The sequence below is a fragment of the Monodon monoceros genome, unplaced genomic scaffold (assembly GCF_005190385.1).
Source record: "Monodon monoceros isolate NGI ecotype Baffin Bay Population unplaced genomic scaffold, NGI_Narwhal_1 Super_Scaffold_22, whole genome shotgun sequence".
NCBI classification, from domain to species: Eukaryota; Metazoa; Chordata; class Mammalia; order Artiodactyla; family Monodontidae; genus Monodon; species Monodon monoceros.
The window spans coordinates 116,666,860-116,682,706 of NW_021703779.1; the positions used below are offsets into that span (position 1 = coordinate 116,666,860).

General features: G+C 36.8%; 1 protein-coding gene across 4 annotated transcripts in view; it reads right to left on the reverse strand.

Annotated features, from left to right (window-relative positions):
- The window catches only part of ATP11C (ATPase phospholipid transporting 11C), a 167,128-nt gene that overhangs the window by 78,710 nt on the left and 72,571 nt on the right, over positions 1-15,847 (reverse strand). For 3 of the 4 annotated variants that reach the window (XM_029240445.1, XM_029240444.1, XM_029240446.1), the window contains 4 exons: positions 15,049-15,168; positions 7,759-7,848; positions 6,907-6,987; positions 4,975-5,082 (listed from right to left, as the gene is read on the reverse strand). In XM_029240445.1, the coding sequence (XP_029096278.1) occupies positions 4,975-5,082; positions 6,907-6,987; positions 7,759-7,848; positions 15,049-15,168 (399 nt within the window). The remainder of the gene's footprint in view (positions 1-4,974; positions 5,083-6,906; positions 6,988-7,758; positions 7,849-15,048; positions 15,169-15,847) is intronic. The other variant, XM_029240447.1, reaches the window with a different exon arrangement.

Sequence of the window (15,847 nt, forward strand, 5' to 3'; positions counted from 1 at the left end):
CTAATGAAAGAGAAGACATCACAACTGATGGCAGAGAAATAAAAAGGATTATAAGAGGCTACTACAATTATATGCCAATAGATAAATACCTAGAAACATACAACCTACTAAAACTGAATCACGAAGAAATAAAAAATCTGAGTAGATCCAAAACTAATGAGAAGATTGAAGCAGGAATCAAAAACAGAAGAAAAGCCCAGGCAAAAACAGAAGAAAAGCCCAGGATCAGATGACTTCACTGGAGAATTCTACCAAGCATTTAAAGAAGAAATAACAATCCTTCCCAATTCTTCTAAAGAATCAAAGAGCGGGGAACAACCCCAAACTTATTCTATGAGGCCAGCATTTCCCTGATACCATCATCAGAAAAAGACAGTACAAGAAAACTACAGACCAATTTCCTCAACGAATACTGATACAAAAAATCTTAAAAAACTACCAAATCAAAATCAACAGCACATTAAAATGATCATACACCATGACCAAATGGGATTTATCATTGGGATCCAAGGATATATATATGAAGATCAATCAATGTAATGCAACACATAAACAATGTGTTGCATGATCATCTCAGTCAATGCAGAAAAGGCATTTGGCGTAATTCAACACCCTTTCGTGGGCTTTCCTGGTGGCGCAGTGGTTAAGAATCCACCTGCCAATGCAGGGGACACGGGTTCGAGCCCTGGTCCAGGAAGATCCCACATGCCGTGGAGCAACTAAGCCCGTGCACCACAACTACTGAGCCTGCGCTCTAGAGCCCGCATGCCACAACTACTGAGCCGCACACCACAACTCCTGAAGCCCCCGTGCCTAGAGCCCGTGCTCCGCAACAAGAGAAGCCTCCGTAATGAGAAGCCCGCGTACCACAACAAAGAGTAGCTGCCACTTGCCGTAAAAAGAGAAAGCTGGCGCACAGCAACAAAGACCCAATGTAGCCAAAAATTTAAAAAATTAAAAAAAAAAAAGTCTATACTATCCAAAGTGATCTACGACTCAATGGACTTCCTATCAAAATGTAATGGCATTTGTTTCAGAAATAGAAAAAAAAATCCTAAAATTCATATGAAATCTCAAGGAACCCTGAGTAGCCAAAACAATCTTGAAAAGGAAGAACAAACTTGGAGGTCTCACATTCTCAGATTTCAAAACATACTACAAAGCAACAGAAATTAAGACTGGCATAAAGACACATACATAAGCCAATGAATAGAGAACCGAGAAATAAACTCTTGCATATAGGGCCAAATGATTTTCAACAAGGGCGCCAAGACCATTCAATAGGGAAAGGACAGTCTCTTCAACAAATGGTTTTAGAAAAAATGGGTATCTATATGCAAAAGTATTAATAGAGTTGGATTCTTACATCACATACAAAAATTAACTTGAAATGAATGAAAGACCTAAATGTGAGAACTGAACCCATTAGACTCCCAGAAGAACATGGAGAAAAAGCTTCAGGACATTGGACTTGGCAATGACTTCTTGGACATGACACCAAAAGCACAGGACAAAGATCAAAATTAGAAAATGAGAATACATGACCAAAGTAAACAATCAACAGTGAAAAGGTAACCTACAGAATAGGAGAAAATATTTGCCAATCATATATCTGATGAGGGGTTAATATCCAGAATATATAAGGAACTTCTACAACTCAACAACAAATACCCTGATTAAAAAATGGGCAAAGGACCTGAACAGACATTTCTCCAAAGAAGATATATAAATAGCCAATAAGCACATGAAAAGATGCTCAACATCACTAATCATTAGGGAAATGAAAATCCAAACCAAAACAAGATATCATTTCATACCCATCAGGATGCCCACTACCAAAAGAACAGAAAAATACAAGTGCTCAAGAGGACAGGGAGAAGTTGAAACCCTTGTGTAATCTAGACGCTAACATAAAATGGTGCATCCATTATGGAAAACAGTACGGAGGTTCCTGCACAAATTAAAAATATAATTACCATACGATCCAGAAATTCTACTTCTGGGTATATATCTAACGTAATTCAAAGCAAGATCTTGAAAAGTTATTTGTATATCTGTGTTCACTGCAGCATTATTCACATGGCCAAGAGGTAGAAGGAAGCCAAACGTCCATCAACAGATTAACTGATAAAGAAAGTGTGGTATATACATACAATGGAGTATTTACATAGCCTTAAACAAGGGGAAATCCTGTCATATGCCACAACATAAATGAACCTTGAAGACATTATGCTAAGCGAAATAAACCAGTCACAAAAGGACAGATACTATAGTTCCCTCTCACAGGAAGTATCTCTCTAAAGCAGTCCAAGTAATAGAAACAGAAAACAGAAAAGTGTGTACCAAGGGTTAGAGGTTTGCTGTACAACAATGTGAATATATTTAACACTACTGAATTGTATACTCAAAAATGGTTAAGGGCTTCTCTGCCAGCGCAGTGGTTAAGAATCCACCTGCCAGTGCAGGGGACACGGTTCGAGCCCTGGTCCAGGAAGATCCCACATGCCGCGGAGCACCTAAGCCCGTGAGCCACAACTACTGACCCTGCGGCTCTAGAGCCCGCGAGCCACAACTACTTAAGCCAGTGAGCCACAACTACTGAAGCCCATGCGCCTAGAGCCCGTGCTCCACAGCAAGAGAAGCCACCACAAAGAGAAGCCCACGCGCAGCAACAAAGACCCAATGCAGCCATAAATAAATAAATATTTTTTAAAAATGGTTAAGATGGTAAATTTAGTACTATGTGTTTTTTATCCCAATAACACAATAAAATAAAAATAAATAAATAATACCTTAAGACTAGGATAAAATATTTGGAAAAGACCCATCTGATAAAGGATTGTTATCCAAAATATACTAAAAAAACAATTAAAACTCAACAATATGAAAATGAACAATCTGATAAAAAAATGGGCCAAAGACCTAATAGATACCCCATTAAAGAAGATATTCAAATGGCAAGTAAGCATATGAAAATATGTTCAACACCATATGTCATTAGGGAATTGCAAATTAAGACAAAAATGAGATACCACTACACACCCATTAGAACGGCCAAAATCCAGAACACTGACAATGAATGCTGGCCAGGATATGGAGTAACAGAACTCTCATTCACTGTTTATGGGAATGCAAAGTGGGTAGCTATGTTGGAGACAGCCTGGAAGCTTCTTATGAACTAAACATACTCTTACCATATGATCCAGTAATCACACTACGTGGCATTTACCAAAATGAACTGAAATCTTACGTCCACACAAAAACCTGCACATGGATGTTTACAGCAGTTTTATTTGTAATTGCCAAAACATGGAAGCACCCAAGATGTCCTTCAGTAAGTGAATGGATAAACAAACTGGTACATCTAGACAATGAAATATTATTTAGTGCAAAAAGAAATGAGCTATCAGCTAGTGGGAAGCAGCCGCATAGCACAGGGAGATCAACTCGGTGCTTTGTGACCACCTAGAGGGGTAGGATAGGGAGGGAGGGTGGGAGAGAGGGAGACGCGAAAGGGAAGAGGTATGGGAACATATGTATATGTATAACTGATTCACTTTGCTATAAAGCAGAAACTAACACACCATTGTAAAGCAATTATACTCCAATAAAGATGTTAAAAAAATAAAAATAATAATTTGGACAAAAAAAAAAAAAGAAATGAGCTATCAAGCCATGAAAAGACGGAGGAAACTTAAATGCATTATTACTAAGTGAAAGAAGCCAATTTGAAAAAGCTACATATTGTATGATTTTCACTACATGACACTATGAAAAAAGGCAAAACTATGGAGACAGTAGAAAGAAGAGTGGTGACCCGGGTTGGAGGGAGGGATGAATAGGCAGAGCACAAAGGATGGTTAGGGCAGTGAAATGATTCTGTATGATACTATAGTGTATAGGTCATTATAACATTTGCTCAGACTCACTGAATATGTAACACCAAGAGTGAACCCTAATCTAAACTATGGACTTTGGGTTATAATGATGTGCCACTGGAGGTTCACTGATTATAACAAATATGCCACTCTGGTGGGGGATAATGATTATGAGGAAGGTTGCACCTGTGTGGAGAAAGGGGTGTATGTCAACTCCATAATTTCTGTTCAATTTTGCTGTGAACTTAAAACTGCTCTAAAAAGTAAACCTTACTATTAATTAAAATAAAACCTGTTGGGAACAAAAAATATTATTTGATGTGGACAAGTCTAAAATTTTATTGACAGGACTCTTATTGGGTAATATGAAACAATTATTAATTTGGATAAAAAATTAAATTGCCTGAGATATTAAAAAATAACAATACCTTAGAACTATCATACGTTGCTGGTGGAATATAAAATGGTATATAGCTGCTGTGGAAAACAGTTTGGTGGTTCATGAAAAAGTTAACCATAGAGTCACCACATGACCTAGCAATTCTACTCCTACGTATATACCCAAAATAATGGAAAACAGGTGTTCAAACAAAAACTTGTACATGAATATTCATACTACCAATATTCCTAATAGCCAAAAGGTAGAAAAAACCTAAAACGTCCATCAACTGATGAATGGATAGACAAAATATGGTATAGCTATATGATGGAGTATTATTCAATCATCAAAAGGAATGAAGTACGGATACATGCCACAACATGAATGAACCTCAAGGACATAACAATAAGTGACAGAAGCCAGACATAAAGGCCACATAGTGTATGATTCCATTTATATGAAATATCTAGAATAGGTAAACCCACAGAGACAGAGAGGAGATTAGTGGTTGCCAGGGCCTGGGTGAGGGAGGAATGCAGCATGACTACTTAATGGCTATGGGGGTTTCCCTTTCCGGGTGGTGAAAATGTTCTGGAACTAGACAGTGTTGATGGTTGCACAGCACTGTGAATGTACAAAATGCCATTGAATTGTACATTTTAAAATGATGTGTTCTTACTGTAATTTTAAAAAAGAATGAACTGCAAAACTTAATACCTTGATTTTTTCACTCTCTTTTCTCACTCGCTTTGCATTTTCAATAATGTAAACAGTGCTCTTGTTGACTTCATTGTCAGCTCTGTGCCTCAGCCAATCCTCATATCCCTAGAAGGATAAAAGTAAGGACATAATCAAGCTCACATAATGAAGTAAAATTGTTAATAAATTTCTATAACCCCCGCTATGAGTCACCAGCAGGTATTTATACTTACAGTATTAATTTCAACTCAGAATGCTAAAGAGACAACATTGTAAATTTTTGCAGCAAAAACTAAGATATGCTTTCAAAATATCCCTTATAGCTTTATTGCGTTAAAAGGTTCCTGCATTCTATAGGTAAGTATTAATAAAAACACAGGCATTCTTCAATTGTGAAGGATATGATTTATTTTTCTAATTCTGCTCTTATTCAAGTTAATGTTAATTTTTTCTACTCTTTAATTTGAAAAAAGTTTTATTTTCTTATAGAGCGAATCACTTAAATATGTTCTTGTATAGTAGACCGTTGGAGTGATCATCTATGAGGAAATATAATTCCTCCCCAGGGACAGAGAATAGAAAAGGCAAGGAGGATTATTTTGGAACAGTATCTATCTAAAACTGTTGTTTTAGAGAACGACGGTTAAACTTCTCCACTGACTTGGTGACAAAAAAAAATACAAATTGTTGTTCATTTTTTAGAGTTAGAAGTAATGAGTTCATTTTCCTTTGGGCTTCCTTTGGTCTAGAAGTAAATTTAAGCCAAAAGAACTAAGGATGGAGGGCGTTCATTTGTTTTAGCATGATCTCCTTCTTTTTTTACATCACTTTGCTTTCTTTCTTTATAATAATGAGTGTACCTTTTCAAATCTAACTGTGTGAAAAATCTCTTGATCGCCTTCCCCTTTTTTTCTCAGCTGCTGTATATTCATTCCTCTTCTGTCCTTCTTTATGGCGATGCTAGGCTATCACTTCATATGGTACTTTCTGTGATGTCAGTGAGGAAAGAAAGGCCCCAACATGAACTAGTACTGGGAGTAAACTGAATCAGTAAGAGCTTTTGAAAACCATACAGGCTATTCTTGGAACCAGCAATTCTATGATGTTAAAGAAAATAATCCTAACAGCCTAAGGAAATAACATTCCAAAAGTCTTTATATAGCAACCAAACACTTGATAAAATATTCTTGCAGTTCCTGGTAAGCAAGATAGAAGACCAGATAAACCCAAGAGGAAAGATAACCATGTTCCCAATATTGTTAAGCAAACAGTTTCGAAGTTTTGGGGGATACTTTTTAAAGTACTTTTGGTAAGTACTGTCTAAAAGTATCCTTGTAATCTGTCAGGCCCTATGGACTCTCCGATTACATGATAAACATTGCTAACCCACCCCTTCACCTCCAGTTTCCTGTTTCCATTTTCTATTTCATCTGGAATTTTTCAAAGGCACTATCATAAACTGTGGCAGGTATGAACTTTGACAAGAAACAAGAATAAAAGTCTCTTCTACCCATGACCCCCTTCAGCAGCATCGGGAAAGACAACAAAATTAAAGTAAGAAATTCAAGTATGCTCTTGAGTTCTTTGCTATAGGCAGCAATTTAAAAAGTCCACAAGAATGGGAATTTTTCAGACAGATATAGCACAATGAAAAATGTAATGCACATTAAAAATTCACCTCTCACTTCCCCACTGAGCTGCACCTTCTACTTACTCTCCTTTTAGGGTTATAGTCCCCCCTCGCCACACACACACACAAATAGGAAGAAAGGAGCAAAGAAATTAAAGATGCACCTTACAATAATTTTCATGTGTTTTCAATAAAAACCAAATATAAACTAAATTCATCAAGGATACCCACTCGATATAAATGTGAAAAAGAACCATTGACAATGAAATTCAAATCAGACAGGACTGAAATGCAAGTATAATTGTAAACTAGAAATTTACCTGTTTGATGGCTGTAACAGTTATAACAAAGAAAAGTGGAAGTCCACTGGTAACTGGGCTAGTTGGTGTGTCTACTGTGACCTAGGTAAAGAAATTAAATTGAAAGTAAAATGAAAATAAGTCATTAACTCATATGCAGCACTTACATGCTACAAACATTTCAGACAGAAATGCAGACAAAACACATTCCGGTAGCAGGGTGAATGTTAACTTTCATTAAAACAAAAGCAATCCACATAGCTGTAAGTTTAAGAAAATAGTTCTAAATTTAGGCTTAGTTTTCATCCCAGCCTGAACTAACCCCTTGACTGAAATACATCCATTCATTTACCATCTATTTGTTGAGCACCATTCTGTCAGCCTCTGTGCTATTACCAGCCAGGCTGTAGAGATGCTGCTTTATTTTAAACAAGATGGAGAAAAGTCCCTGCCCTCATAGAACTGGCAACTTACAGTGAAAACCAGATATTAAAACAAGTGAGACACTGAGATTTGAAGAGTAAATAGAAGTTAACTAGATGGAAGGGAGGGCCTTCCAGGTGCAGTGAAGGGTGTATAGAAAGTCTCTATGGTAGGAGGGCATGTGGCACCTGTAAGAAAGTAAAGGAAGCCAGCGGCAAGAGAACATGTGGTATGAGATGCAGACTAGTCTAGATGTTTTATTAGAGTTTTCTAGTAAAAGAGCTACTTTAGAAATATGTAAAATCACATATATCTTAAAATATAATATTAGTACTTTAACAAGTCTTATTATAATAAGCCCTGAAACAACTTTTTAATTACAGGGCATTTTAAGGTTAGAAATGGATTGAAACTTGGTTAAGGAAATTAAGTTTCTAATGGAGCTCTTACCTGTACAAGAAAAATGATGAGAAAATAAAAATTTGCAATTCTTCTAAACTGTTCAAACAGATTCTTTGGGAGGAAATTCCAAAGTGTATACTGTAAGGGGAGAAGAAAAAAAAAGATTATTAGAAAGGAAACTTGAAAAATATTAATAATAATGACTCATGATTCCAAATTATCACAACACTTTGAAAGCATGTTAAAACCCAAACCTCAAACATATGAATAAGCGTGTACTTAGAGGTAGAGTATATAAACATTCTTTTCAGGAGTGAAGTTTTCACTTGGAGCATTCCAATTGGGCCATCTAGTCCCACAGCTTTGCTTTCCCCGACCCGATCTAAATTATGTTCCCTGTTAGCTGCTCTCATATCATCCTATACTTCCCTGATAACACTCGTTTCAGTGAATAATTATATGTGTGCATAATTTAATTAACGTTCCTCCCTCAATGGGCAATGAGATTTATAAGGGCAGGCCTCATCTGTCTTTTTATTACTTTTTCTCCAACACCTAGCACAATGCCTGACATAAAGTAGACAATAAATTAGTTGGATGAGTGAATGTACTAATTTAATTAATTCCTTTGGCTGAGCTAACCTCTGGAAACTTGATCATCATCACAAGTATAATTCTGTCCCTATCACCGCTTCCCACCTCTGTGACAGCTGAGGTGTACACATAACCTTGGGTCATAGAGGGCTTTCATTTTAATCAACAACGCACCACCCTGCGCTTTGTTAACTGGTAATAGGTAAAGGTTTCAACGCTAAATTGTACACGGGCAGGTCGAGAAAACTCTTGGGCCAACTGTCAAATCACAAAGACCTTCTTTCTCACTGATACCTTAAGCTCAAGGACTAGGTAATTTTAAAATCACCAGAAGTTGGGTTTTCTAGATGTCTTAATAAAGAAGACCAGAAACCAGAAAGAAAGAAATGTTTCTTAATCTAAAGATCTAAATTTATACTTGAATGGTCTCCATATGTGAGAAAATGTCCATTATATTAGGTGGGGTGACTGAAAAAGCCAAAGTTGTAGAGCATGATACGACAGATGGGGATTTACTACTAACCTCTCTTTAAAAGGTGTATGGGCTCAAGGTTCCGCTAACGTAGAAGGTTCTTCCCCCAGCGTTCATAGAAGTGCCTCAGTGAAGCCCATTCAAAATGAAGTGCATAATTGTGTGTGGATGTGTATCACTTGGGAGAAGAGAGTCCACAGTTTTCAGGTTCCCAAGGCAGCTTGTGACCAAAAATAAAAGGGATCAAAACCACAGATCCAGTCACTTTGAAGCTGCCGTAGTTCAGATCAGCACTTAACTGTCCCAATAACTGAAGGTCAATTTTCTAAAACAACAAACTAAACTCCAACAACAGGCTAACAGCTGAGCTTCTAGCTTGTTGACCTTCTGTTCCTTAAGTAAAGGGTTTTTAATTAAACAAACAAACATTAGGGACTGTTAGAATCCTCCGTGGGGTGTTAACACATTGAAAGGGAACATTTTTTGCTGCTGCTTCCAGGCCCCCACTGTTTGTTTACCTGTGTTTCACTAAATGAACTGCTTCCTTGAGGAACTCTGGTTATTCTCTTTATAGGAAACTACTGCAACATGCCCTCTTCTTTCCTATATCAGGTCATGAACTGCTAAGAGGTCAGGGAGCATATCATGCACATCATAAGATCACTTCCCTTCTGTGCCTACAACAGTGTTCAGCATGTAGAAGGCATACAAGAAATTTTGATTAAAACCTGTGTTTTGGCTATTTCCTCCACTGCTCTAACTAAAAAGCAAATTCAACTTCTCATCTCTTTATTATAATACAAATGCAATATAGCATACATTACTTCAGTGCAGTTTTCTAGCAAAACTAGAACTAGATTATGCTCACAAGAGTCATCCCACTTGGTGTGCAGTGCATGTCAGTTCAATTCAGCAAGCACCTACTGTGTGCCAGGCAGTGGTCCAGATAACAAAGATTTTAGCAGGTACAATAAAGATCAAGATATGGCTTTTCTACCCAGAAGGAATTTATGTTATAGCCAAAAAGACAATCATGTATTCACTCAATTTAATGTGGTAAATGTCATAAAACTAGCATGAGCAAAATGCTATGGGGATACAGTATAAGTTATGATTTTTTTCCTACCCAAGAGAAGCTTGAGAAGGCTTCAAAGAGCAGGTGACTTCTGAACTGAGCCTTGAAAGATTAGAGGGAGTTTATGTGGTAAAGAGCCCAGTGCAAGAAGGCACAGAGCCATGTAAAAGGAGATTGAATCCATGATGCTCTCTCTGTCCCTCAAATCTAGTTCTCTTTCAGGATGTCCTATTTCAGTGAATAACAAGAACATCTACTTAGCCATGTTATTCAGATACTTGGAAGACACCTTTAACCACCGGTTACAAGAAATTCCTTACCAGTCCTGCCATTTTTACTTCCTATATATCTCTGGGACATCTTTCCGTATTTGCTACCACCGCTGTCCAAGCCATCATCTCTTACCTGGATTACTGCACTGGCCTCCTAAATGGACTCCTTGCCTCCACTTTTGTTCCCTTCCATTCCATTTTCCACAAAGCAATGAGAATGACCTTTTCAAAATGTGGTTCTGTTCACATGACCTCTCCCTGCCTAAAAGCTTCATTTATTTCCCACTGTTTGTGAGATGAAGAATGAACTTTAGTCTAGATGTAGACTAAGAAAAGAGTTTTCTAATTAAAACTGAAATTGAATTAAAGCCACATTAATACCAAGTTATTCAAATTGCCTTGTTTACCTAAAAAGTGGACTCTCAGACTTAGTTGCTACAAACCAAAAACAATGTTAACTCACAGGAATAAGATGTTTACAGCATTTGTTTCATACACAATGATGAAAATGGAGATTTTTTTGGGGTCATAAGTCAGTTCTTGCTCAGAGAAGTCAGTAAGTAGATTTCTATACTATCTTAATGTGCAACCATAAACTTAAAAAGCAACCGTGACATTCAGAACATGTTTTAAAAGTTTCTCCAGAAAAATGCCAGCTTTCCAAGTATATGCAATGCATTTTTCATCTTCTCTATAGTGAATTAAATAATTGGTACACAAATGTGGCCTCTGATGTGAAAAAACTGTGGGTCACCCCCTTGCACATCTATCACCTAATTTAATTTGAAATCAAAACCATATAACTTTGATAAATAACTTTCCTAATTTAAAGGAGGGAGTAGGAAATGAACCTCAGTTTTGAAAGCCTATTAAATTGAAAAATTTAAACAAAAGGAGGCTTTAGAACATTACTTGTTTGTACCCAAAGTCCAAACATTTTCCAATTTAGCCTTAAAAATGCTGATGTGGAAGCTAAAGCTCCAAATAACTTGTTCTAATATTTCTGTGTATCACGAGAAAACAGGGGAGCAGCTAAAAAACGAAGCAGTAACTATTGAAAAGAACAAAGTTAACAACCAGTTGCGAAGGGGCTAGCAGAAGGAGCACTGACTTTTTTAACTACTGGGATTTGGATGTGATGGAACAAAATCACTAAACTTGAAGATTAGTTGTAAATAAGCACCCGGTTGTAAATAAGCAGAGCTGTAGCTTGAATAACTGTTCACTTTGCTAAATGACTGTATCCACTTTATTATCAACTCTCCTTGATGTAGGCATTAAATTCAATTTTGAGCATCACAGCAGTCTACTTCCATTTTCATTACCAATGTCAAGCAGAACTTTCTCATTTTTAAAGTATCACTCTTTCTACCATAAATTTAGAACAGCAAAAGGAGTTACCAAGACAGTACTGCATTAGGATTTTAGCTAAAAAGTCACCTTCAGGGAGTTCGATAAGATGCAAAGACATGTCTAATAAATTCTACTGAAGGTTCTGACTTTTAAAATGAGGGAAAATGCTAGTGTAATTTTAGGCTTGAAACTTTAAGACATTCTTTCACATAGGAGTAAGTTTAACCTTGGGCATAGCTTCAAAGAGTCAGGTGGAGCTCCCTGATTCTTATCCCACTGAAGGGGCCTTCAAGATGAGGCTCAGGATTTTTAAAGGAAAAAAAAAAAATGTAGAGCAGAGAAATGTGATGGAAGCTAAAGATCTTAAAGATCTAGCTCCTTTTGTTACAGAAGGGGATTTCCAAGTTTTGTACCAGCCATAAAACTCTGATGATTCCCAAAGTCCCTGCAGAGTGTTCTAAAGTAGGAAGGCCAAAGAGAGCAAGTTTTTCTAAAGAAAGTGTTTGTGTTTCCAAAAGAAGAAAAGGACACTCATTTTATAAGTAAATTAAAACAAATTTTTATCAAAGTGTTTATCTTCAGTGTTCCTTGTATTAACAGGACTTATTCCCAATGATATTACATTACTGATGTCATTTGTAGACAAACAAACAAAAAGCACCCAATTAAGAGAAAGTTATTTTTATTACTGAATGGTTTAGAAAGGAAATCAACACTTGCTACATAGTTGGAAGGCAGCTAACATATTCTATAAATTACACATTTCCTCAATTAAAAGATTCTGGTGCAAATACAATCAGCCAAAGGGCAATGTGAGGAAGAGAAAGTCAAATTATGAAACTCTTTTTCTCTCCAGACTGAAGGCCTCTTTTCAAGAGAGATCACTCCACACATTTGAACACAGGAGACTGAGGAAATCAATAGTACTGCTCAGGACTGCAGTAATAATAATAATAATCACAGAAACATAATAACAATAGCAGCTACCATCTACTGAGTTGTTACTACATGCCAAGCACAGTGCTTAAATGCTTTCTGTGGATCACTTTACTTCAGTCTAATCACAATCCTATGAGCTAAGTAGTTAATACCCCCATTTTACAGATAAGAAAATTGGGACACAGGAAGGTTATATGACTCACTTTTAACTTCAAACCCAGGTCTTCTGTCTGTAAGGGTGAAGCTCTTTACCACTACACTATACGCTGTTTTCTTGTAACTATTCATTGTACTAAAATTTCATTCTTTTTGTGAAGTTAGTATACTGTCAATTCCTCTTTTTCTGCTCTAGATCTGTTATGGAAAATAGATCAGTTAATGAGCAGTTAACTAGACAAACTGTAAATATAAAATATTTACAGAGAAAAAAGAGATGTGTTAGTCGATCAATGTAGAAATGTTCCCTTCTTTATTCTGGTTTCTAAAACACATACATATATACTGTATATGCAGATCTGTTTAGAAATAATTTATATTTGCCCATGAATTCCCGACTATTTAAAAAAGTATCCTATTGCATTGTTTTGCGTATTGGCAAAACTGAAGTTGAACAAAATATGAAAAATATTCTATTCTATTAAATATTCTATTAAACAAAAAGAGTTGAGAATTAACTGAGTCTTCTACGTTCTTTTAATATGTAAAAATTCATGGTATATTAAAACAAATCAATTATCACTAGGTTCAGTGAAAAGTCACTTTACTATCGGCGTGTCACTTTACCATCTTCCCCATAAAACACTATAGGAAACAATAATCCCCTAGAAAGTATTTTATATTTCACTTGATACAAAAGGAGAGAGAAAACTGTGGGAGGAGCCCAAATTGCAAAACAATGTGAAAACAGCTCTTTATTCAGAGCCATTAGACCTTAAAAAGCAGTTCTGCCCCTGGCTTTATCACTAACTCTGCTTTGTGACCATGTCACTAACTTAATTTCTGTGGGTTTGCTTTCTCCATCTGTAAAATCAGCGAGTTGAACAAGAGGATCTCTTATGATGTTTCAGTTCTATAAGTCTATGATTCTGAGCCAAAGGACTACTATTGATTGTTTTCTTGAATACTATAGGGTGAGTCACAATTTTCAGTGAAAGAACTATTCACTATCTTGGGCACAGGTATGGAAACTTCTAGCTGAGGATAAATTTCTGCCATAAGGTTAAAGATTAACAGGAAACAGACATTTTATCCAAATACACTCAGAGTGTTCTATAGCCCAATAGATCTGCTCATTAGGCAATATAGTTTTCATTCATTCTGTCCGCATTTTACATGTTACTCTCCCAGCTAAGCATAATCTGTATTTTTTTAACATCTTTATTGGAGTATAATTTTTTACAATGGTGTGTTAGTTTCTGCTGTATAACAAAGTGAATCAGCTATACATATATCCCCATAACCCCTCCCTCTTGCGTCTCCCTTCCACCCTCCCTATCCCACCCCTCTAGGTGGTCACAAAGCACCGAGCTGATCTCCCTGTGCTATGAGGCTGCTTCCCACTAACTATCTATTTTACATTTGGTAGTGTATATATGCCCATGCCACTCTCTCACTTCGTCCCAGTTTACCCTTCCCCCTCCCCGTGTCTGTATTATATCACTACCCAAAGAGAAATCACATGTACATTTGAAAACCAAAATGTTAAGTTTGCAAAGGAAGGGCATAATTTTGTGTTTCAGGTCCTCGGTGTTTGCCAACATTCAGTGAACCAACCGTCACCAACATGTGAGATCTACCTTACATTAGGAAGTGAGGAAAATTATCAAGATCTGTGCCATGCTATAAGAGACAGCAGTGGGCCAGCAATCTAGCACCTAGCACCTAACCTAGTCAGTCAAAGGTAAAGATAAGCAAACTAATACTTGTAGAATGATGACTACTGGATACTAGGATCTATAAAGAACGCTATCACACAAGCTCTATTTCACTAATGAGGACATTCAGACTGAGAGATTAATTTGGCCAAAGTCGCACAGCTAGTAAATGATCAGGCCAGGATTTAAACAGGTCTTCAGACTTTCAGGCCACTCCTTTTAGTATTACACAGTGCTAAAGTAAGATGATTATTCAAATGGTAATACAGCTACAGTGACTGAACCCTTAACTGTTTAAGCAGTGTACAGAACAGAATGTACCCATTAGGACCCAGGAGTGTACTTGAGAAGCTCTGCAATGGAATAGAAAGAGACACAAATGTCATTCTAAGATAACACCCTCCAGAAGAATGCAAATTATTTACAACCCAGTCCGTCCACTTAAGGGCAATTCAGAAAGCTCTGGGCAAGTAAATAATTCCATGCTTAGCACACTTTAAGACTTAAAGTCATACATATAATCAACAGGCAATGTGAATCATAGTGGAGGGCAAGTAAATGATCTTTCAGCTGTAACAAGACAAAGTGATGCTTTTAAAAAAACTGCCTTTTGGTGGAATAATTACCACAGTTCGTCTATGATTGGTATAAGTGCACATCCAGGTATACATATATAAATGTACCAGCTTCCAGCAAATATAAAAATAAGTTTTATCTGGCTCACTATATGAACATCTATTGAGTTAAAAAACAACTTACCTTAGATGAGACTATTCTATTATCACAAAATTTTTGTGCAATGTATGCTTCTGTTTCTGAAACTGGATGATTGCCAACAAATACTGTGCGTGTACCAACTCGTTTCTCTTCTCCAGCACACTGACCAAGAGAAAGAGGAAAAGTCAGTTTTTCATCACATTTCTCCATGCTTCTACCAAGCTCAGAATTCTTGTCTTGACATGTTTGGCTATTGTCTAGAGAGAGGGAGTAGTAAGGGGAGAGGAGAAAACCTTGTTAGGAAATTCAAACTCCACTAAGCTCTTAGTTGCTGACTTAGTGAAGATTATTAGTAAAAGTTTTGTTTGAGCCAACTGCTCTGAGGCCAACATTGCAATTCTAAATGTTTAAATTGAAGTAAGTATCCTAGAGAAACAGTATTTTTACTGCCAATCATTTTTCTTTCATCCACAGAGTCTCAGCCATCACTATCACAGCAACATACTAACTTAGGAAAGGTCAGATTGGGAAATTTATTTTATTATACAACAACTATTGAGGACAACCTTTGTCAATTTCCTTACTAGACAGCAGAATGCTCTAAACACAAAATAATTGCTTATAAATACACAGGAATATACTGAATAGAATGGCTGCCTCTCTTAATGGAATGATCAACTATTCCTACAAAGAAAAGTTGTAATTGTTTGGCTTTACAAGGAAAGACACTCTTTTGTGATCTCTCAGAGCCTACTGTCAAAAAGTCCCATTTCAGGGCTTCCCTGGTGGCGCAGTGGTTGAGAGTCCGCCTGCCGATGCAGGGGACACGGGTTCGTGCCCC